We start from the raw sequence: 23,868 nt of genomic DNA, 5'->3' as shown, positions 1-23,868 counted from the left end.
TACACAAAGCGAAAATAAGTCAAAGAATTGCACAAACTCGGTATCCATGTAAAATCGCCAATTTTCGCCAAGGGGTACCCCTAAATATACTTTTACCGAATGTTGCAGAATATTTTGCATTAAAGCTGTAGTTCAACATGCGTAAATATTTTTAATAAATATGAAACAAAACCGGGACAAATTCTGAACAGCTTAGTTCATTTTTTCCCTAGTACATTCATGCATGCTATCATAATAGAAGAAATTGTATCAAAGTGTTAATGTACTGAAGATAAGAAACATTTTCTGTTCCAGAATTCCTTCAATAGATAATTTTAAGTGCACAAACAGGAATCTGATGATTCTGAGATAAAAACCAGTACTGCAAAATGTAACTCAAATATTTATTTATTTTACAAAGAAGTAGGGTATATAATTCTATTCATTATGACAGTACATTGTTCTTTTCATAGTTTTTTTTTATAATTTTTTTTTCAAATTTTCTTATTAAAATCTTTTTTTTTTTTTTTTAAGTAATAAGTTGGCAAGACTACATATTTTAAGATGTTACTCTTTTAGCAGGATGAAGCAACACCTCATAGTACCAAAGAATCCAAGACTACGTTTTGACAAATGTTTCCCTGTCATGTTTTTCTAAAGGAGAATGAGTTCCATGTGTGGCATGTTCTTCAGACTTGTCAATATGCGGCTGTATTTTCTTGGGCTACCTCCCTTGTAACATCGATGAATCTAGGTAACATCGAAAGAAACAATTGCTACTACACGAATCCGACATTTTAAAAATGTTTGCTCAAGATTCTAAAGAAAGAATAGCGCACTGTATCCCTATTGTTTTGTAAATAAATAAATACACGCTTTAGTTTTCTCTACATTGGTTTCAATTTCAAAATCGTTCGAATCCCGCGGATTAAATTCCAATGATCATAAAATTTCAGTTTATCTAAGATTTCACGCTAGTAAACTTATATATAAACGCTTATACTAAGTAAAACATTCTAGGCTATGATCCTAAATAATATATTTTACATAAAAGAATTAACGAAATAAGGGTTGTTCCTTCTAATGTGTAAGTGAACTGCGACCATAATACAAACACAGATCTTGATAGTAGAAGTCAAGAATTAGCAACTAGCTCATTAATAAGTACACAATTTTTTTTATGTCGAACAACCGAAAATCTGTTAAATGCTCTGAAATTCGAATTAATTCTCCATTTCCAACAACATAAAATTTGGATTACGTCATCATCATCTTAAATGATTTAACGAAAATCTGATAATTACCTGAAATTCATTCAGAAACTTAAGTTAAAAACTCTGGGATTTTTAAATAGGTGCTTCTTGAGTAAACATATCTGAGCAGTGGTTTTATACCAATGCGATACTTAGTCGAATTATGTTTAAAAGTTTTAGTAAATTTGGTATTACTCCAAAATACTTTTACTAAAAATTACTGAAGTTCAGCCTTTTGTTTATCTGTCATTATTAAACCATACACCTGGTATGTGACTTAATTTCAATATATTTATAATGGAAAAAAGTTTGAAATATTGAGATTTACCAGAATGTGACACAGAGATAAAACGTCAGCAAATGTTAATAGCTAAATGAGTATAATCGACTTATCTAACGCAGAATTCCCTGCATTATTTTAAAAATTATTTGATTAACTTTCCGAAACTTTAATAGTAAACGTTTCGAAGTATTTGACTATCTGGTATACCAGATTGCAATAAGAATTTAACAGTTTTATTACGTGTTAGTTAGAAAGACGTTATAAGCTATTATAACACATTAAATCCTAAAAGCAGTCGAATTTTTGCTTTTCTGCTCGATGAGGAAGACCACATATATATGTTGCCCCTTCCCGAAAATTTTAGAAAACATGCGTTCTGTGTCTCCTTTAGTGATGTTAGAAGAGTCCATAGTTTTTGTCTTATCATTTTTTGAGTATTATTCAAAGGCCTGTACTAACGTATTAGCGCAACCTCTTTGGCGCAGTTTAGCGATTTCTTACAAAGAAAAAAAAAAGGTGATGATTTGGAATTGCAAAAACTTGCCTATACAGTAAACCCTTGCTGAACGCGGATTTGCGTACTCCGATTTCGCATATACTCGTTATCGTAATTGTTTCCATTTAATGCGTAACATTAGAATTTCATATTTAGAGAGTTCAGCGTCCATTCATCAACACTGAATGCTTGCTGGCATCAGTTAGTTAGAAGTTATCAGCAATTTTAGTGGATTTTTATCCTATATTTTATCTTACAAGTCACTGCAGTACTGCATTAATTAATGTAAAAAAAATAGTCTTTTAAAAGCAATATTCTTGTTAATAATTTATAAAGGTATCAGTAATAAAATATTCACATCAGTATTGTTTATAGCATTATATAATAGGTCTAACTAATAATTTTAATAACCTTTTGTACTGTTAAGACTATAAAAAATGCATTTTTTATGCCTCATGTCATATTTAAATTACCTGTGAAATAATCGTTGAAATCGGGAATAAGAAAAAACGTGCATGTAAATGTGCTATTGTAAAACATGTAACTTTCAGCCTTAAATTCACTTTTTTTTTATTTATTTATTTGGTCAGAAATTGTGACTTATACTTTTTCTTTCATGATCTGAGTATCTGAAATTAAAATGCTTCAGAAATGTCCAGAGTATTTAAAAAATATAATACAGCTATTTATAATTTCTAAATAGTAGAAGTAAAATTGTGCAAGAATAATTCTGTAACAAAGTGAACGTTTACCGTTTAGGATGAATCCACAATCGTTCGTTTCCGCCCATAGCGACCACAAGCTACTAAACAAATTGGCCCTTACAAGCTATTATCTTGATTAGCGGCTACTTCTGTCACCCGATCAAAAATAAATTGTTTTACACGCAATCTGTGCCTAGAGGTTCACCTTCCCCCAACCACCTGGCCTTCCTCGTGCCTTTCCCCTAAGCCATACTTGTAATTTTATCCATTTTCTATAATAATACAGCTAGCTCGGTGTGATTATCTTTTTCTCCACAGGTGAAGTCGGGCCGGGCTTCTGAAGATTCATCATCTTTCTTTCCTTTTCAATTATCGAGGCGTCGATGGTCCATCGACAAGCGAGCGCGTGCGAGGCGCCACGTGATTAGAAACTTGAGCGATTGGATCATAATGAGGTTCTGTGCACGGAATACTGAGATGCTATTGCCAACGCACTCCTCCTCCGTACCTGTCTGGTTAACTTAAGGGAGATTGGTATTTTGTAGAACCAGCGAAGTATGACGTCTTGGCAAAAGAAGTGCATAGTCTACGAGAAATGGGGTGGTACATGAGAGTATTAATATTCTCGATACATATGGCGAAGATTTATAATGAATCACGAGTAAAGCTAGTCTATTGAAGTAACTCTATTGAAAAATTTTCCTTTGCAAATACCACAGATGCCGCTTAATAGGATCATTCTGATATTGCTATCAATTTGTCGAAATCCTACTCGTTCGTATACGAAAACATGGTAAATACATCGTGTATAATGATCAAAAATTCGGTTAATATGATCAAACTATCACAATAAATTTTCTTAACTAAAATAAAGTTGCCATTTAAAAGATAAATTCGCCAAAGAAAGTCAAAATGAATTGTCGCCGAGTGAGGTGTTAAGTTGCCAAAGATCTTGGTTTCGATTCCAGCCATTTAAAATAAGCCAAAAAAAAAAAAAAAAAAAAAAAAAAAAAAAAAAAAACTTAGTTTGACGTAGATTTTGAATAACTCTATCGATTTCGAAAGCGATTAGACACAAGTGTTTCTTAATTCAGGAGCAAAAAGAGTTTACAGAAATGTTTTCTTTTCTGATATTTAAAAAAAAAAAAAAAAAAAAACCATCAAAATATCTACGACAAACTAATGCTGCTATTTTTGCTTAACTTAAAATTTTACATTGGAATGTTCTCTTTTAGTGAAGGATATCCTCCGACTAAGATTAGGGGTACAACATGGGTTAAATAATTTTCAGAAACATTATGAATATGAATAGCTAAAATAAATGAAATTTTGCGTTAAAAATTCCAAACAATCAACTATTGATAACCTTTTCCTAACTAAAATGATGGGAAAGTAAATATTCGTAGTATGTTTCTTGTCGTATTCTTAAGTGTGTGTGCGTATGTCGTATTCTTAAGTGTGTGTGCGTGTTCTTTAACTATAATCATTTATTACGTCATTATCTAAAAACAAAAGGTACCTAATTCTAAGAATGATTTCTAACCTGAATTTTAGTTAAGCGTCATCCGTTTTGTTTTTATAAAAATGTGATGATGGAAGAGCTGCAATTTAAGCTCGTTAACAAGGAAAAATAAGACAGTTTTTTTATATTAGAAATAAATCACTACTGAAATTTGTTTATTTAAAAATTGTTTGTTAAGATTTTAGTCTAATTATCCAAAAAAATGTGCCAAATGTGTAGGTCTTCGTTTGACTCGATATCTTATTATGATTATTAACTATCAAATGTGAGGATTTCGTGCTTTTGTTGTTGCTAATTTGTAGACATTTGCTTATATTTTGTAACCATTAACATTTAATTCAAATTTCACTGTGTGCTATTATAAAGCATTAGTAAAAACCTACGGTGTTCTAAGTTCAGCTTCTTAAACATTTGTGATTTGTAATCGAAGTCATAAAAGTTTACTTAGCAATGTGGTTATCAGCCGGCTCAAATGGAGCTTTCGTATAAAACTCTGCTCTAATAAAAAAGTCTCAAATGAGACATCCTTTGTAGTGAAGCCATAGCGGACTGAACTGCTTTCAGTCGGTTCAACGTTGCGGCAATAAATCCGTATTGGCAAAGCTCCAAATAATTTTCTCATGTATATATAATATCAGAAACATGCTGTATATACAGCATAAATGTTTTATTATTATTATTCTTAATATTAATATCATTGAAAATTATTTGGATAGCTGTGAGTAAGCATATAGAAGACGTTGAATTTCTGAAGTTATGTGGAAAGCGTAACAGGTGAACCACATGCTATTAAGAAAATAAATAAATGAATAAAAGTAAACTGATAACAGGCTGTAAATTTCAAATTACAATCTAACACGTCAAAAATGAATTTACGATAAAAAATTTTAAAAAATAGAAAGAAATTCAGGCAAATTAAAAGAATTTGCTGGTTGTTCTTCCTTACTCAGATTCCAGTTTAGAGTCCGAAACAATTTAAAAGCTAAACATTAATACAGTAGGTCTACTTGTTTAAGAATAAATACCAGAAAGTAAACATTAACACAGTAGGTCTACTTGTTTAAGAATAAATACCAGAAAGTAAACATTTAGAATATAAAATTATGTAATTAAAATGAGCTATTGAAAATATGAATAACAAACTGAATAATCTATGTTAAATCTGTAAACTGTGTAACAATAATAATCCACACGCTAATGCTTAGACTTTAGAGAAGAAGATGTTTAATTACTAAAGACGTTGCTGACATTTTCTTGGACTCGAAGCTTGCAACATATATTTATCATAAGTGGCAACATGTCATAAATCAGTTTCTATGTTTCCTGGAGATTAAATTTGTGGTACGAAAGAATAATGCCTCTCTACGAGGTGCGAAAAAAATATGTGATCAAACAAACCCCTCACACTGATCATTTTAATAAAACGGCCCCTTCTGAATACGGCATGTATTTCTGAAAATATTAAAATTAGGTAACGGAGTTGAAAAACAGTGAGGGTCATAATCTATAAATCACATTAAAATTAGCGATGGGACATTCGAATCCTGAAAAGATTCAAGAAGATTCGAAACTTCATCGATTTTTTATCATTTGAAATACTTGAACTGAGAAACAATTAACGTTTTAACTAAAAATTTTAGAGAGGCTTATTTTATTGATGTCTAATAGAAGCACTCGTTGAAAAAAAAAAAAAAAAAAAAAAAAAAAAAAAAAAAAACATTAAGATTTACCTGGATTACTAGTGTCATCTCGTGGTGACTTAGATGGTCAGCCAGTTTCAACATGTGATTTGGTGAAATCAGTAGAATTTTTCAAATAATTCTCGAAGCTCTCGAAAGTTCTCGAATCGTCTTCACGGTTTTAGACATATTACTAATAGACTTTGGATGTTCCTGGCAACTCAGAACATGGCATCAAGACCGACGGCAGAGCCGGTGCAATCGGAATTTAAAAACGGCAAGAATTTTAGAATTTAAATTATCCCCAAGCACAAAAATTTAGGGATGGTAGATTTTAATGGGCAAAATTTTTAGAATTTAGGAAAGCACCGGTCAGCAGAGTTTAGGACCAGCACAGACTGCACCAGGCTGTAAAATGCCTGCATGGCATAAAAGATATTCAGCCACAGCCGTTAAATTTTGAATTTTTAAATGAATATCTGAACTGCTATTCGAATATTTTTTGTCAAATTATATTAAGAAAATGAACTTTAAGCTTTAACATTTTTAGTTATATACTTCATTTACTAATTTTCATTTTTATCCACTTGTGAGGTTTTCTATATTAGCTGGCGATTTAACATAGTTCGTTCTCTTATCATCTTTAATGGTGTAAGTATTATTATAATGAACAGGAATATACGGAAACAAGCATTGAAATAAATAATTATAGAAATCAAGCTGATAAAAGTAGTTTAAATACGGCTCTTCACGGTCTATTGCTCATGACAAGGCAGTGCCGTTCATGTCTATAGGTGCTTTTTTTTTTTTTTTTTTTTTTTTTTTTTTTTTAGGGAGCACCACCTTAAGGGTTTCGTCCTTACGTTATCCTTGAGGTTGCTAGAATTCGTCAAATTCTAGTAACCATGCGTATAAGAGTTCTTTAGATAACCAAATCCACTGTAAGTTGCAATCCGAAAAATTCACAGAATCTTTAGTTCTCTAGAATATTACCAAACTGCGCCAATCTGGTTGCGCTAATAAGTACCTTAATTTCAACCAAAGGTGGTAAACTTTCTAACAAGCAAGCACAAATTAAAAATAATCCATAATTTAAAATCCATAATAAAATTTTACCCATAATTTAATCCAAAAATAATGAAGCCGTGATTTAAAGTATAAAAACTGAAATAAAAGTAAATTAATATAAAAATATAACGAAATTCACATAACTTTAAATAATAGCTCATGATTCTTCGGTCTTTGTCAAGCAGCAGCCTAAAGATTATCAACAGAGCCACGTTTCCATGTTTATCATTATGTACTTTAAAAAAAAATAAGTTTCTTAATTTTTTAAATACTTTCAATTTTGTTGTAATTTAGTCTATTTCAGATATTTTAGGGAAATTCTCCTTTGACCGCTCCCCCCACCAAGTCATCCAGATATAATTCAGAAACGTGGCTTTGTTCATGATTCTTTCGGTTGCCCCTTGACAAAGACCAAAGAATTTTCGTCTGTTATTTAATATTATGTGAATTTTGTTTGATTTTTATATTAATTTATTTTTATTTCAGTTTATGTTTCCCAATTATTGTTTTTAATTTGTGTCTTCATGGTAGAAATTTTATCTCATGTGGTTAAAATGTAGTTATATTTATTATATCTTATGTTAATTTATCACTCATCATTAAATTTAGTTATATTTATATCTATATTTTATATATATAAGAAAGTGCACTTAAATCTGAATCCTTTCAATTTTTTTTTAAATTATTAATGTATTTTGTTTAATTTATAAGTACTTATTGTCCCTCTCCTTTAAAAATATCGAAGTCCGCTTAAAAATCACAGATATCCCGGCGCTTTGTGTGTTCTTCTCTCGGGAATGCTGAACATCACAAGAGAAAAATAATGTATTGTGTAGAAAAAGTAAACCCAAAATCCCAAAGCTAAAATTCCATTAAATGCTTTTGAGGCGAAAAACTCTCCTTAAAATGCCCTCGCGGATAAGCTATTTCCTATAGGGGTATTAAACGCCGAAATCATATTTTCAGGTGATTTTTCCTCCAGCCCTCCTGCTTCTTGCCTTATTTCAAAATGACAATTTCCGAACTGGTTTACAGTACTGCTCTTTAAAAGGGCAGCTACTCCTGAGACAAAAACCTCTAGGTTATTCTTTTTTTTTTTTTTTTTTTTTTTTTCCCGTTTCTATTTTTATGGCAATAAACTTCGTGAAGTTGTTTCATTATTGTTATTTCATTATTGTCCGTTTTGTCGATTGATTTTTTTTAACGTTTCTTTTTAAAAATAGCCACAAAAAAGAATGAAAAACGGTCTTTGAATGAACCGAGGAACATCAGACGTTAACCGATCGATGTGAATATATCAACTGCTGGAAATAAAAATAAAAGAATTTTACATTTTTATTTCCCGTTCGCTCTGAAAAACAAGCTTTTATTAATTTTTTTAATTTTAATTTATTAATAGCAGGGCCCAAACTTTTGATTAGGGCAAACCTATAATAGAATCATTTTATTCCGAAGAACCTAAACTACATTGTGAGTAAGAGGAAGAGTTAAATATTATAATTAAATATGCATTTTCTATAAATAAACTTTTATATTGGCCACTGTATATTTTATATTGGCATTATTTGAATTTAATAATTTAAAACTCTAAAAGGAAGATAATGAAAGAAATTCTCTTTAAAGTTTAAAATAATTAAATGAGAAAATGCTAATGCAAAATTTAAAAGTTTTTTAAATTTTAATTTTAAAAGACAAGAATTAAGGTTATATAATAATTCGAATGAAAATGTGTACATAATGTACAAAAAATGTTTGTTTATTTGTCTTAGTCTGAGGTAACTTATACATTCTAACTCTCTGGTATTTTAAGTCATTAATTTTTAAAGTATTTAAAGTATTTAAATTTTATTTAAAGTATTTAAATACTTTAAAAATTAATGACTTTTAATGAATTTTTTAAAGTATTTAAAAATTAGTTTTTAATTTAATTTATTCCCCTTGTTTCTGAATTTTCATATATTGTATCAACTGAAAAGCTAATTCTAACGGACAGTGTTCAGTGTTTAGACACAGAAAATGTATTTTTAGGGGCGACAGTTGTTGGTGAAATATACTTGAGGATGAAATTCAGTTTTGGAATGACACTTAAAGGTCTAAGTCACTTAGGGGTGAAATTCAGTTTCCAAATGAATAAATTTCAAAGATTTTACATTTAAAAAATTAACTATATTGAATTCTGAAATAAGCCTTGTTTTTACAAGAAAATGCCATTTGTTTCGAATTTTGCATTTTTATTGAAGATAACAGGTTAAGAATCTTGATTGAGAATGGTGTCCGTTGAGGATTGCAGAAGCACCGAAAATTTATCTATAATTCATGGGTTTTTAAAGTTTATTTCGAATGAAAAACATTGTAGATAATAAACGTTTTCTGATTTAAAAATATTAGTAAAGCAGCATTATGCTTTTTTTATTCGTCAATAGCAACTGAGATAAATATTTTTCGAAGTGACAATGAATAATAAAATAAGAAATCAACTCCAAAGTCCATTAAATATTGCCTGTTTTTCACAAAAGAAACATTAAAACATTCTTTTGCAATCATTTTATTATTTTTTGAGTTATTTAATTCTGCAAAATTTGCTGAAAATAATAAGCAAATACTACCAGTAGTTTTCTTTTAAAATTATCCGTAAATATTAAATTATATAAATAAAATTTCTCTATATATAAAGTACGTGTGACAAAATTAAAATATCTTTATGTAAATAGAGTGCCCAGAAGTGGTAAAACCGCTGAATACTGATAGTTCGGTCCGGGGTTCGAATCCTGGCGAACGGGCTGGCTACATTGGCGTTTTTGCTGTGGGTAACGTATATACCAGACAGCTCCCGTTAGAAAGTCCTTCACGAAGGCATCCCTTTTGATAGACAGATAACCCTCGAGTGCTTTTCAAAATAATCAAATAAACCAATCTATATGAAAACAGAATTTAACAAACATTCTCTATTCGTAAAAAGCAAATTTAAAGCTAATTAAATTTTAAATGAAATTGAATTACAAATAAATGATTAATTACTGCTGCGAACTGATCTACAATATCATTTGAATTCTGAAAGCATATGTAAATCAAGTGCAAGTATCAAAATCTATGAATAAATATATAATTCCAATAATTTTTTTTATCTTAAAAATTTATAAAAATGCATAAGTGAATAATTATTGAGCAGGCAGGAGACAGACTTATCAAAGGGAAGTTGCCTCCAAACCAAATTCTTCAATTATTCAATTCGTGTTTCGTCATCCATGTAGGCAAAGGTAAAAGGAAAATTCAAAACCAAAAGTAAAACAAAATGTTCTAAATTACTAAAAAGAAATTTAAGCAAGTGGAATTTAGAGAAATTAGCAAGTAAAGACTAGAATTAAAATTAAAGAGTAGAAAACCAAAGTAATTTAGAAACTCTTGCCTAAATGCATGCTTCGTAGATTACTACAGTAAAGTGAATTTTTATTATTTTGTTTTAATTTTCGTCCGACACGTGTAGTTTGCGTTAATCTATAAGATAATCAAGTCCTTATTACTGCTTATCCCAAAAGACCTAGATGTAAGGTTACAGATTTTAAGGAGTCCCGGAACTTTCCTATATCTCTTCATAACCCAATTTTTGTGATGAAATACAGATGAGGAAAACGAGTATTGGAGAGCCCGAAAAGAATGTTGCATATAACGTCCCAGGTTATACTAATCGGGCTCTGAAAAAAAAAATGCCTAAAAATATAAATATAGTACTTTGCTTTTTTTTAGATCTATCACCTTTTTTCTTGCACAATTTAGTACGAAATATTTCTACTGGGCACTCGCCCTGCTTGGAACAATTCTATTCTCTAGCAGGACTGCTGCCGCCCAGACGTTATAGTGGTTAGGGGAGTAAACCGCTGAGTTGGCTTCCGACCAAGGTATAGATATATCCATGCAGAATTGGTTACCAACTCAGCGGGAGTTAACCGCCAACTGCCAGGACGCAGCCCCGGCTGAGCAGATGACATTTATAAAATGCAAAAAAGATATATACATGTGCATACAAGGCACTTGAAGTAGAGTACAGTCAAAATATATGTATATACATATAAATACTCAGATACAGATATATACACACTTACATACATATATATTTCGAAGCAAATAAAAGTATACATATTCTCACTCATATTCATATATACATCTATACGTTATCATGATAGTTAAAGTTTACATGAAACATGCCCATGAAGTACGCGTGATCCTTAGTACAAATTAGGTACCATAAATAAAAGATATAAACATGTACTGATACAGTACAGCATTCAGATACAGTAGAAACTTTGAGTCTGAAAACCTGGCACAGAATAAATACAAAATTACATGTTGAACATACGTACCACATACTCTGTTGCTGACATATTGAACTAGCTTATATAGTTCTAACGTGCATACTGCTATGCTTTGCAAAGCGAGTAATCTGTCTTCAGGTTAATAAGAGTGCTAGTTCGAGAAAAGTTAATGCCATACTGAAGGTGCGATGTCTATTTCTATGTGAACTTTGTGCTTAGAAATGGCTTTGTTAAAACCTAATGTGTGTTAGGTACGACTCAAGTTTGTACTTTATGGCGACTATCTTCCAGCGTCAGAAGAGTTATTGCTAGTACAGTACTCAATTATTGTTTTCAGTTTCCGCTGGGCAACTCTGTTACTTTGTAGATTCTGGAACCAATTTGGCCAGAATCTGGCTCCTGGTTGCTTGAGGCTGTCAAGTGCTGTGTGTGGGCGGGAGAACGCAAAATGGTCTGGATGACCTTCCTCCCCACATTCACAGTTACCATTCTTTCTAAAGCCAAAGCGGCAGAGGTATGAAGGGAAGTGCCCATGACCAGTGAAGAAATACGTCATGCAATTGCTATTAGTTTGGATTGTTGCCTTGACCTTGGGAATGAGATTGTATACACGTCTTCCTGTGGTGGCTTGATTCCAACGTTCTTGCCATATTCTTAGGAGCTTATGGAATGTCTGATTCTTTAGGTCCAAGACTGGCCTAAGAGTCGGGACTTTTCGCAAAGTAGATGAATCTGCTGCTTCCTTTGCGATTACATCTGCTCTCTCATTTCCTTCTATTCCTGTATGAGCGGGCACCCAGATGAGTGAGGGTCTTTGCGAAGCAGGCATTTAGAATGTCTCTAAGGTTGCTGACGATAGGGCTGCGAGAACGAATCCCAGCTATCGTAGCGAGGCTTGAGGCTAAGTCTGTGTAGATGATATTGGGCACTGTGTGTTTCTCCTTCAGGTGGAGAAGAGTTGCTCTTATAGCTATGAGCTCCGCCTGAAAGACAGTTTCCAGAAGTGACAATCTTTTCCACTCGTACGTTAAAGCTCCTCCAGAAAGTATACAGAATCCGCTTCCATGCCCCCCTGGAGATTTAGAGCCATCAGTGAAAACACCATTTGCAAATCCCGCGGCCTGTGTACTATTAAAGTAGATAGTGTCCACAAGGTTATTTTTAGCAGGGTAGCAGGAAGCTTGCGGTATGTGATGCTCATAATCTGTATGGATATGGATTTGTCCTCAGAGACTCATGGTGCGTCGTAGCCTGCTTACGTTAACCACTGCAGCCTCTCGTTCAACTAACAAGTCCAGAGGCGGCGTGCCTGCGATAATTTGTAAGGCTGCCGTGAACGTGGTATACGATATGTCTTGCAAATAAGAAGAAGCTGGTGTCGCTGTATAGAGAGTAGTGAACGTCTCATTTGGTAAGAGATGTTAGTTCCCCAAATAGCAGCGGCGTACAGAATAATTCTTTTCACCACTGTCTTGTACCATATTCTAAGCAAGTGACATGAGATACCCCATCTTAACGAGGTTGTTGATCGCATGGAAGTAGTCAGTCTGTTGATTCTTAACTTTAAAGAAGAGATGTGGGGTTGTCAAGAAAGTCTATTGTCTATTACTACTCCTAGGTACTTAAGTTGTTTAACACATTTAATGGAGGACCCCAAGAGTTTAAGATAGGGGTTTCTACATAATGGAGAGCCTCGACTAATTAAGAGTGCTTGTGTTTTAGGCACCGAGAGTTTAAGTTTATGCTCTCTCACCCAGTCAGCAACTAAATTAAGGCAATCCTGAGTTCGCGTTTCAAGGTCGCTTCGGCCTGCTACAATGAGTAAAAAGTCGTCTGAGTATGCTAAAAGCCTTTTTCCTTCTTTGTTTTCAAACACTGAAAAAACTGAGTTAGCAACTATGTTCCAAAGTACGGGTCCAAGACAGGAACCTTGCGGACATCCCCTCTTAAGACCTTTCCATACCAATTCTCTGTCTAACGTCATTAAAAGTCTTTTGTCAAGATAGCTGTGAATCAGGTGTCTTATGGAAGCAGAGCATTTGGGGGCATCCAAACTGTTCATGATATCTGGCCACCACAGCGAGTCGAAGGCTCCTTGAACATCGAGGGATATGATTGCTGTGTGCCTATCTTCCATTTTGTTAGTGAATATTATATCCAACAGCTAACTCAATGCGTGCTCCGTGGACATACCTGGTTTGAAACTGAATTGATTCTGATAAATGCTTTTAGATCGTTCAATGAAGTACATGAGTCTGCCGAGTACAACTCGCTCAAGTAATTTACTAGAGCATTCAAGAGACGAACCAACCTGTGTGAGGATGCAAGAAGCAGTTTTTTCCTGGTTTTAGAAAAAAGGCCAGTTCAGCCGTCTTAGTACCAGCAGGAAAATAACTGAGACGCCAGCATGCAGTCAAAAAAGCCAAGATTAAGACTGGGAATTTTTGGAAGATGATTTTAATCACTTGATAATCTAGTCCATCCGGACCTGGTGCTTTACGTGGTGAGAATGCTTTTATGATGCGGTCAACCTCTGCTCTGGATGGAGGAGGTTCAGTGTCTTGCATACCAAACATAGAGTAATTCTCAAAATTATGGCGTAGGGAACGATGTTTTTCCAGGTCTGCCGGGATCCCTCCAGTGGCTGAACGGTAAAGTCGCTCAACACTGATGCTTCGATCTAGTTCGAATCCCAGTGAATGGGCTGGTTGCATGAACGTTTTTGTTATTTTTCCCATGTGTAACGTCAATACGAGCCAGTTTCCTTTAGACAGACTACATGATGGCATTTCTACATGATGGCATTTCATGCCTTAGGTAGATAATCCTTGGGTAACAATCAAATTAAATCAAGCTAATCCACAACCCACCCACCGGTGGTTAGTTATCCAGTGACTTTTAATCGCGATACGTTTTAATAATTTTTCTACATTTCCTTTAACCTGTAAAAGGTGGTAAAGTCTGAAAAGGTTTCACTTAAAAAGATGGGAAATAGGAATGCATTTCCATCCTCCTTTTAGCTGGATTGCAGAGGTAACTACGCAAGACTTTTGAAACATTTATTTTAGGTCGCCTTCGTTAATTTTTAGATAACAGACTAGATAATACAAAGGAATTTTTCCCCTCTTCTGCTGCCTTTTAAGGGGTTATCACATCTAGCGACGATCCCCGTTAGACCGGACCTTTCTGAGAAACGATATTCTGGTAGTATTGGTTTAAACGGGAGGATTCCTAGAAAAAAACAGCTCCGCTGGAAGCGAAGTCCCGCCTAGCTACGGAAACGATGGATATGGTTAAGCAGGATATTTTGAAACTTCGCCGAAAATGTTCCGTCTGCAGCTCTGTCCCGGGTAGAGATCAACCAATCAGATGAAAGTTCTGCTTCTGAAGGATCACACGATCGCTATCTGGGCTACAATCGATTACTGTTTGGCGTTCAGATTTGTTTAGTAAGTGAAAATGGTAACCTAGTTACGTAGGTTTCGTGGAAATGTGCGGGTTCTGAGAAATGTCTATTTCGATCTCCAGTCCCGAGTAGCGGAAGCAAATGTGATAGGGACTTTATCCTTAAGTTAGAGAAACAGTTGCTATTTCGTAGTTGAAAGTAATTGTCGAATGATGGAATATTAATTTTTGCAAACACTGCCTTATATTCAAGATAGGTGTTAGTAGCAAATATTTCCTCAGCACGACTAAATTCAGTATACATTCTAATCAGTTTTAGATTGTTTTTCAAATTAAATACAGTTTGGAATTACATGTGTTGATTAACAGTTTTAATTTATACGCGAAAATAATGTTTGACTATTTGGTTCTTGTACAAATCGGAAATTCGCTTTAATTTTTCATAAAAATCGAGTAACAATTTCAGCTTTATCTATACATATTAACCGAATCCCCTTGCACTCTTTGCGCTATTAACTTCCCTTTTTTTCGTTTCAGTATTCTTTTTAATATTCTAAATTAGTTTCTTTTTTAATTATCATTTTCCCCCCTTTGTATTAGAGTAAATATTTCATCATTCAAACTATACCACTATTCATTTTTCTTTCTTGCATTTCTGTGATAATAACTTTTCTTGTTTCTTTTTTCTTTGTGTGTTTAATATCCTTTAGGTAAAAAAAGTTTCGTATTGATTATACTGCATTTTGCATCATTCAGATGCTACTATTAGTGTAGAATTTTAGAGAGCAAGTGAATTATGCGAAACACAGTGAGTTTTTTTGCCCTGAGTTAACATTCTACTATTTAGAGAAAACGGAAGGGAATTTACAAAACCTTATAGATGTGAGTAGTACTCACAAGGCGCGAAAGTCGTAGCAAGTGTCAGAGAAGGTCTTTGGAAAATGTCTATCCCCAAAGTTTGAGGAGTAGAGGGGCAGAATAATCTAGTTGAAATTTCGGTCAGAGTCGTCTTTTTGAGACATTGCTACTTATATTTCGGCCACCATCTTCTAAGCGATAAAATCTGGCTAATATTTTTTTTTCTAAAAATATTTTTTGCCCAAGCTATCTTGCAAATATTAAAAAACGTAGCTCAATAATCTCATTTAAAAATATGCAGTTCTATCTGAAAATTGGTTCTAATAAAATTCTTTTTCTTTCAGTCTGTCATTCAAATGCCGGGCTTCCGGAGCCTGGGCGACGAGGAGGAGGTGGAATTCGACTGCAAGGTGTCCGACAAGGGCCTCGAGGCCACCATCGTCACGGGTCCCGAGAGCCAGGACTGCAAAGGATCCCACCGGAGGCCCATGTCCAAAAAAAGATTCAGAAAGATCAGGTGAGAAGATCATAGTTGTACACCAGACCATTTCAAGCAAATTGTACTCTATGAGTAACTGTTTTTTTTTACCCCTTAGGTGCTATAACTGCGGGGAATTCGCGAATCATATCGCGGCTAAGTGCACCCTGGGTCCACAGCCCAAGCGCTGCCACCATTGCAAATCCGCCGACCACCTGATAGCCGATTGCCCCCAGAGGGAGACCAAAGAGAAAGGATCACAAGCCAAGACCAATGGCGCGCCCCATCCCACATCCGACACCCCTTCCTCCTTCTCCCCCTCATGCTCTCCTGAGGAGGAAGATGCCGAGGAGAATGGTCACGAGTAACTCAGGGACTACTCATTCCCTTCTCCGTTCAAATCTCATCTCTAGTCCTCAGATCCTGGTTGCTTGACTTTCCCGAATTTTGTGTGATGACAATGTGTTTCGTCGCGGCCACGGTGAACGAGAAAAACTGCGCCCTTTCTGCCTTGTTCAGGAGTTGTAAATACTTTGCACGACGTCTTTACAATAAAGGCTTCCAGCTGTTACTTTAAAAAGTGAGCAGTCGGTGTTTTGGATTCATGTACCTTTGCGAATCATCTTTATGCTCACAAAAATCTTTACCCGGTTTTTATCTTCGCAACCGTTGGTCTTAAACATATACTTCCAGTTGTAAAAGTGTTTTAAGTAATGCAGATGCCCTTTTTCATATTTTTTAATTAAAAAATGTATAAAATAAAAAACCTAACTTTTTGCATGTTCTTCCTGTCCCTATAGTTATATTTTGGAAAATTTTGTACTCGTTATAAAAAATAAAACACAAAAAGTAACAGTCTCGTACAATAAAAATTGACTGAGGTATTTGATACTACAATTGGAAATCATATTCAGGAGCCGGATACTAATTAAAGAGCAAAATGTATGCATTTACACGTAATTTAAAATAAAATACAGGTTTAGAAAAAGGTTTCTGATATAAGTAGATTAAGCCATAAGCACTTCTGTGCTAATTATCGTGAGAAATACTGACCAATGCAATTATTTTGTTCAAAATGGAGATTTTATTCACAGAATCTTACGGAATTCCTGTTCTAGGAAAACACTGGCAGGCTTCAATATTGGCATGTAACCAGCTCAATATTATCTACATTAATTTTATTAAAAATGAGAAATAGGTTTCATTAATGAATGTTTTGTAAAATTACCAAATTATGATTCTAAAATAATAAAACATGATGAGAATATTAGTAACGTATTTTTAGACTTCGAAAACATATATATATCTGAGTTAAAATTATTGTGTACCAAATATATGTGTACCGATAAATATACCATATGTAATAAAATTCTAAAAAAGGCAATAGTAAATTAAAAAGGAATATCATTGAGCGGCATTTAAGGGGAAAAAACCAACGCTGAATTACCTTTATTTATTTATTAATCGGCTTTCAATACAAATTCAAAATGATGTCACGTATCGCAAATTTTGAAATTCAACATCTTGGTCAATTTTTGTCATTTGCAGCCAAACATTTTCTGCTTCACCTTTTGTAATGAATACAAAATTTTCTAAATATAATGGCATAAAATTAAATAATATAATAAATAGGAAATGGAGGAATGTTTAAAATATTAGATTTTCTATTTTATACAGAAATTTTTTTTAAATTAAAAAGCAACTCAACTTGGATATTTGCGTCATTTAAAATATTTTTGTAGTCGGAAGCGTAATCTACGACCAACACTTGCGAAAAGGAGGCTAGGTGAGGACTTAAGTGGACACTATATATACTATATTCATCGTAACAAAATTCAGTTTAATGTTAAATCAAGGGAAATGCAAAATAATTTAAGGAAATGTGACATTAAAAAATTAGCAAACAATCTGAACTTAGATTTTTAACTGAAATACTTTCCTGAAAGAAGACAATTCGAAGATTTAAAAGCAGATTTTTAGAGATAAATTTGAAGCAAAACTTATAAATCTGAAATAGTTCTCTGAAATGAAAATTATTCAAAAATTTTAATTTTCTTTTTAACTTAACGAGGGTCAATGAATTGCAATTATTATCTCGAGTACGAACTTTGTGCATTGCTTCATACGTTATGCATTTGTTATTGTGCGTACTTCTATAGAAAATACCAGCTATTTAATGTTTGTAACATATAATTTATCATACTCTGTTAATTTTAAATATTTTTTCCAATTTTAAATAAGTTTTAAAAAATTAATGATAAATTTTGAAAATTGAAAAGTAAATAAAAAATAAAACTAAATTTATTTTTAATAAAAATTCGTCATTTGCCATACTTTTCAGTAAGCACTATGAACTAAAATGAATTATTGAAGACTGAACAAATATGGTGTTCATTCTTTAAATAAATTTACTGAAAAGATATTTTTGGAAGAAATTTTAATTAATGGCTTATTAGCAGCAAATATATGTTTTTATATTTTAATACAATTCAATGTCTTCACTTTTGATTTCTTGAATTAACTGTTTACTCTTCCAACAAATAATCTATGCAACAATTTAGATTGTAAATAATTTTGTAAAATCTCACAGTTTTAACAAAATCATTCGCGAATCAGTTAAAGCACTTGCTTCAATCAAAACATATCCCCATAGCACTTGATACAGGATTTATCCACATGTTTATCCTCCCTCTTCTGAACAGGCGAAAGCCAATCTTTGAAAAAATAAAAGTAAAAATAATGTCTGATGTGATTGCAATTCGAAATTTTATGGTAATGAAAGAATCTTTCTGTATCATAGTTCATGTACTAAATTCTTTTGACGCACAGGCAGAAAGGGTAATAAAGAATCTTCGAACATTGAAAGTATTTTCTTCACCATGTGAATGTTATATGGGACAAGTTTGGCGTGTATTGTATTTGTAGATGGATGAAAATATCGTATTGAAACGAAATGCTGCTTTTATTATAAAACGAGAATGTGACTTTCATGTGCAAACAGTAATTTTTAATAAATAACAAAACATATTCCCAATTTTTTATTCCATATACATATGAAATTAATGCAAGAATGGATCACCAGGTAATAAAGATCACCTAAGATAATAAATAATTCAAGAAGTAAAATGTTTAAAAAAAGAATTGATTTAATATTAAAAAAAGAAATTAATTCGACCTAATTACTATGTTTTAAATACTCCCCGACAGATAGCATTACCAACTATCTACACAAACGGGATATTGTTTGTGCTGCCATCTGTTGTGCAAAATGTATACTGAACACTTCCTTCAATCTTGAGTTTTAGAATTGTCATATAGATGGCAACACGTATTTTATTTTCCATTTTTAACTAGCTTCATGAATAAGAATAATATGAGATTAAATTATTATTCCATTTAATTCAAATAAGTAATAATAATTTCGCGGTTAATTGAACAGTTTTTTTTTTTTTTTTTTAAGCTAATTTTTCCATTTCTCCCTGTAATTTGCTATACTAAATTGCTTTACGGTTTTAATTCAGAATAAAAACAAAAACGTGCAATTTAAGTTAGCTGTGCAATTACGCTTTATTAAGAAGAAAATTTCTTCTACATAATATATAAAATCTACAGCGCATTATTTCAAATATGGATAAATTCACGATTGTTGACCAGTACTGAGAACTGCATGACAATGAGTATTATTATTTCCATTCATTTAAGTCTCATCTTAGGATATTAACACACAAAAAAGTCGGAATGATATAGAAATGTCTATCTTCGCATTAGCAAAACCTGCTGACTAGAAGCTTTTGCCAGAGTACAAATTTTCCTTTATGAACCCATTGCCAATTTAACTTTTGTAATCATATTTATTTCAGAACAGATTGGAGCAAAGCGCATTAGGGTTTTTTGCCTGATGGTAAGGAGGTCTTTCTAAGGGAATTGGCTTGAGTAACGGAAGGGTAGGATTGTTGTTATATATCTTTTAACCTTTCGGTTCTTCAAAAGGAAAAATAAATTTAAAACTAAAAATTATAGTTCAGTTTTTGGTTACGTTGCACTTTTATAAGCGTTCTTCGTTAAGAGGTCTTGATTTCTGAGAATATCTATAATAATAAAAAATTTTTCATCGTCTATTTGGTTTATTTTTCTGACAGGTAAACATGTGTTTCGTATATTTCTAATGACAAAACATCACTCGGCATTTTCTGAAATCCTCTTCTTTTCTCAAAATACTTTAAATTATTTGCATGACTTCTATATAAACGAAATGAATTTGAATACTGGCCCACTTTTAACACTGATCATATGTTTAATTATTATTTACAACTACTTTTGGCCTGCTGATGATCTTAGTATGCTTTCCTTACAACTCACTTTTTGTCATTTTACAGAAATTCTTGATTAATTTTTTAACTAATAAAAACAGAAGAATAAAATTCAAACTGAGATGAAAATCTGTAAGCTTTGAAAAAGCTACCCAGTTAGTAAGTAGATTAATTAATGCAGAAACAGACCAACTCTGGTGGCCTGGAGTAGGAGCATGACAGGTGGACTTCATTTTAAGAAATCCTTACTAACATTTTTTTCATAAGCAAAGAAGTACAATTTTTTTAAGGATTCAATCAAAATTTGTAATTCTTTGGAAAAATTACCCAGTTAGCAATCAGAATCATAACACCAGGTGTGGTGTCTGACAGCATGTATAACGCCGGAACTATAAAAGTGCTACAGTGACCGAAAATATATTATTAAGATTAAATGACTTATGACAATGAAATTAAGAGAAAATTAATGAAATTAAGCTTGTTTAAGCCGTCTTGTTTGTTATCATCCAATTGCAGCACCATCCAAACTCAGACCTTAGGGGTGAGGAGAACAAAGTCCTTCAAATTCAGACCTTAGGGGTGAGTTCAAACTCAGAAGGAGGGGGAAAAAATCTAATAGAGTTTTTGATTTGTTACAACATCTTAAAATTGGTCAATTTAAGCTATCTTGTACAGAAATTCATGCCTGATTTCAAATAGCAAACACTAGGAGAAAAGTTTATATTAATTTTAACTCAATTTTCATGAATTCAGTTTTTTAAAAAATAAGTAAACAGGGCAGATCTTCATCGACGATTGCTGAATTTGGTCAGTGTATGGCTGATAAGCTGCTATCGTGAAAAATGTCATTTTGAATTATTTTATCAGCAACCTATTTTAAACTTTCCTAAAAGCGAATTCTGTAAATAATCAGAAATGAAAAGTCGCGTATTATGAAGAAAGTTTACGTACTGCATTTTATGGTAGTTTATGCTTTTGTGACTGATGAAATTACTAGTTTTAATTAAAGAGCTACTGAGTAGCTTTCTGACAACCCATTTTTATCAAATGGCTTTAATCTAAAGCATAATCAACTGCTTTTGCTGGAATGAAGGAAACTATAAATTAGCTTTTAATAAAAACATTGGTTTTTATATTTTTTACTGCCTTGTCATGAAAATCGCAATTTCCTGTCACATTCGAACTGATACGACATATCTGTTCATGGTATTCGATAAAATTCTTCATCGGCTCAAAGCCAAATCATTTTAAAATAGTTCGGAAAGACTAAAAAGAAACATATAATGTTGGAGGTGAGCACTCGATCTCCGTGTAACGTCGTCGTTGTTTTAATTTGGATGGAACCAATCCTCCACCATCAGCATGAATGTGAAAAGATCTTCTTTTGTGTGTATGTACAAACATTTTAGTGAAGAACTTCGGTTTTAAAATGTTTCATCTATTGTTGCTTAATAAACAAGTTTGAAACTTTTTAAGAAAACTGTAATGAATAAAATTAGAAGGTATTACATTATAAATAAAGAAGTGAAAGTATTGTTTCTGCGTTTTTCTTGCTGTCTTGTTTCACTGAATTGCATGCAATGTACACATCTATTGTTGTAACACATTGTGTCCCATAAGGTCTGTATTAGAAAACAATTTAACAAGTAATAAAACAGTTTAGTGCAATATCCACCGAAGAGCCACTGCATTAGGGCTACCTTTAACACTCAAAACTGCCAGCACCCGGCTTGGCATTGACTCTGCAAGGTTTTGATACGTAGTCTGAGATATCTGGTACCAAGCGCTCACCAAGTGGTCCTGCGATTCCCGCACATTGCGAGGGGGTAGCGTGGCAGCACGAATTGGGTTTCCAGGTGGGACCACAAAAGCTCTGTTGAAGTCAGGTGAATTTGGAGGCCAAGACATGACGTGAAAGTAATTGAAATGTTCCTCGAAATAATCCCTAATGATTCGACCCTTGTGAATAGTGCATTATTCTATTAGTAAACACCATCCCCAGTCGGAAATACTGTTGTCATGAATGGGTAAACCTTGTCTATAACGATGTTCACGTAGTCGCAGACGTCAGGGATTGTTCTATGGGGATTATGGGTCTTAATGTGCTCTATGAAAATATTGCTCACACCACGATACCCCCCGCCACCGTCTTGGCTTCGTCCAACTGTGCGTCAGGGAGCCAGGATTTCGTTTGGATATCGGCCGTTGATATGATGGACCAGAAAACGTCATCCGTCTGATCATGCAACTTTCTTCCATTCTCGATGGAATTTCGATGTTTCTTGGCCCATTGCAGACGCAACTGGCAATGACGCGTCGTCACAAGTACATAAGCAAAAGTGCGTAAAAGAATACAATGCAAAACAAGTACAATGAAAGACAAAGCAAATGCAAAAAAAATTATGGAAGGAAATGTGAAAAATGACTAGGTGATAGGAAGGTCAGTCTTTTTTGTGGTGTGTTGCAAATGGCCTTAGATCATAGTCCTCTTCAAGTATTTTATAGCTGAAGAGATTAAATGAATTTAAGTATTGACATCCAAGTGCTTTATCAAAAACTTTGTGTATGCCTTGTTAAGATAAGTTTCAATGGTGTCAAGTCTGAGATCTTCATGAAGTGTGACATTTCTGACATAGTAATATGCTTTAGTGATAACGCGAATGTTTGGGAAGACAATGCATAAACACTTTATATACAGTCGATTCCGATTAATCAGACCACATCGAGAAGCGATCGTTTTCTTCCTAATAACCGGCTGGTCCGATTACACGAACATGTCCATGTTGTAAGACGGGACGCGCTATATGTAGCAAACAATGTACTTATGACCTTTATTGTGCGTTACACACATATGGCAAACATACATGTACAAATAAGAACTACAGTCGAACTTTTTCATTGAGAAAATTAATTTAGAAATAAAGAAGATGCTAAGAAACGATCTCCACAATACTCAGCATGCGAAGCACAATAAAAACGAGTTCTTACCAAGTTCCAGTCAACATTTGAAGAACTTATCCAATGTTATCTGACGTGTTCTCTTGACGGACTGCACATGAACAAAATCGCCACAAACATCTAACGCAGCAATGGGACTGCATTCATTTACATCCTGCATGAAATACAGTCGCAAAGTTTCAATCATTTCCTCACATCCTGCGTTGTCACTTGCGCCAGCTTATTAGCGGCATCATCATCAACACTTTCTTGGTCTTTCGATGCTGTCGTGTGTTTTGCTACAACTCGAGCAACAATTGCAGATTAGTAATCTTCATTTTCATCGTAGCTTTGCAGCTCGTTGTGGACGGGTAAAAATTCTTCGCAATTTTGTGCCTGTTGAAGTTCCACATGTCCGTCATCATTTTAACTTTCAATGAGCATGTCCACATCCATCTCCAAGACCAAGTGCTTAAAGCCAAAGTGAGAAAAACAGTTCTGAATTCCCTTTTCGCCAGCTGTCGGTCACAAATGCTAATAACCTCGCTGGCGGCTACTGGTGGCTCTGTTTTAAGGAAGATCAAAG

General features: G+C 33.4%; 1 protein-coding gene across 1 annotated transcript in view; it reads left to right on the top strand.

Annotated features, from left to right (window-relative positions):
• LOC118193742 (protein lin-28 homolog) overlaps nucleotides 1-21,880 on the top strand; it is a 169,395-nt gene extending 147,515 nt beyond the window's left edge. Inside the window, exons 3-4 of the mRNA XM_085820628.1 lie at nucleotides 15,902-16,074; nucleotides 16,154-21,880. Of these exons, the coding sequence (XP_085676754.1) occupies nucleotides 15,902-16,074; nucleotides 16,154-16,403 (423 nt within the window). The 3' untranslated portion in view covers nucleotides 16,404-21,880. The remainder of the gene's footprint in view (nucleotides 1-15,901; nucleotides 16,075-16,153) is intronic.
• Nucleotides 21,881-23,868: the final 1,988 nt, after the last annotated feature.

Source organism: Stegodyphus dumicola, chromosome 7 (assembly GCF_044657685.1).
Source record: "Stegodyphus dumicola isolate Sdum_Otavi_A_Nest chromosome 7, ASM4465768v1".
Classification (NCBI taxonomy): domain Eukaryota; kingdom Metazoa; phylum Arthropoda; class Arachnida; order Araneae; family Eresidae; genus Stegodyphus; species Stegodyphus dumicola.
Note: the sequence above shows the minus strand (reverse complement) of the source record. Positions and strands in the feature narration are given on the sequence as shown.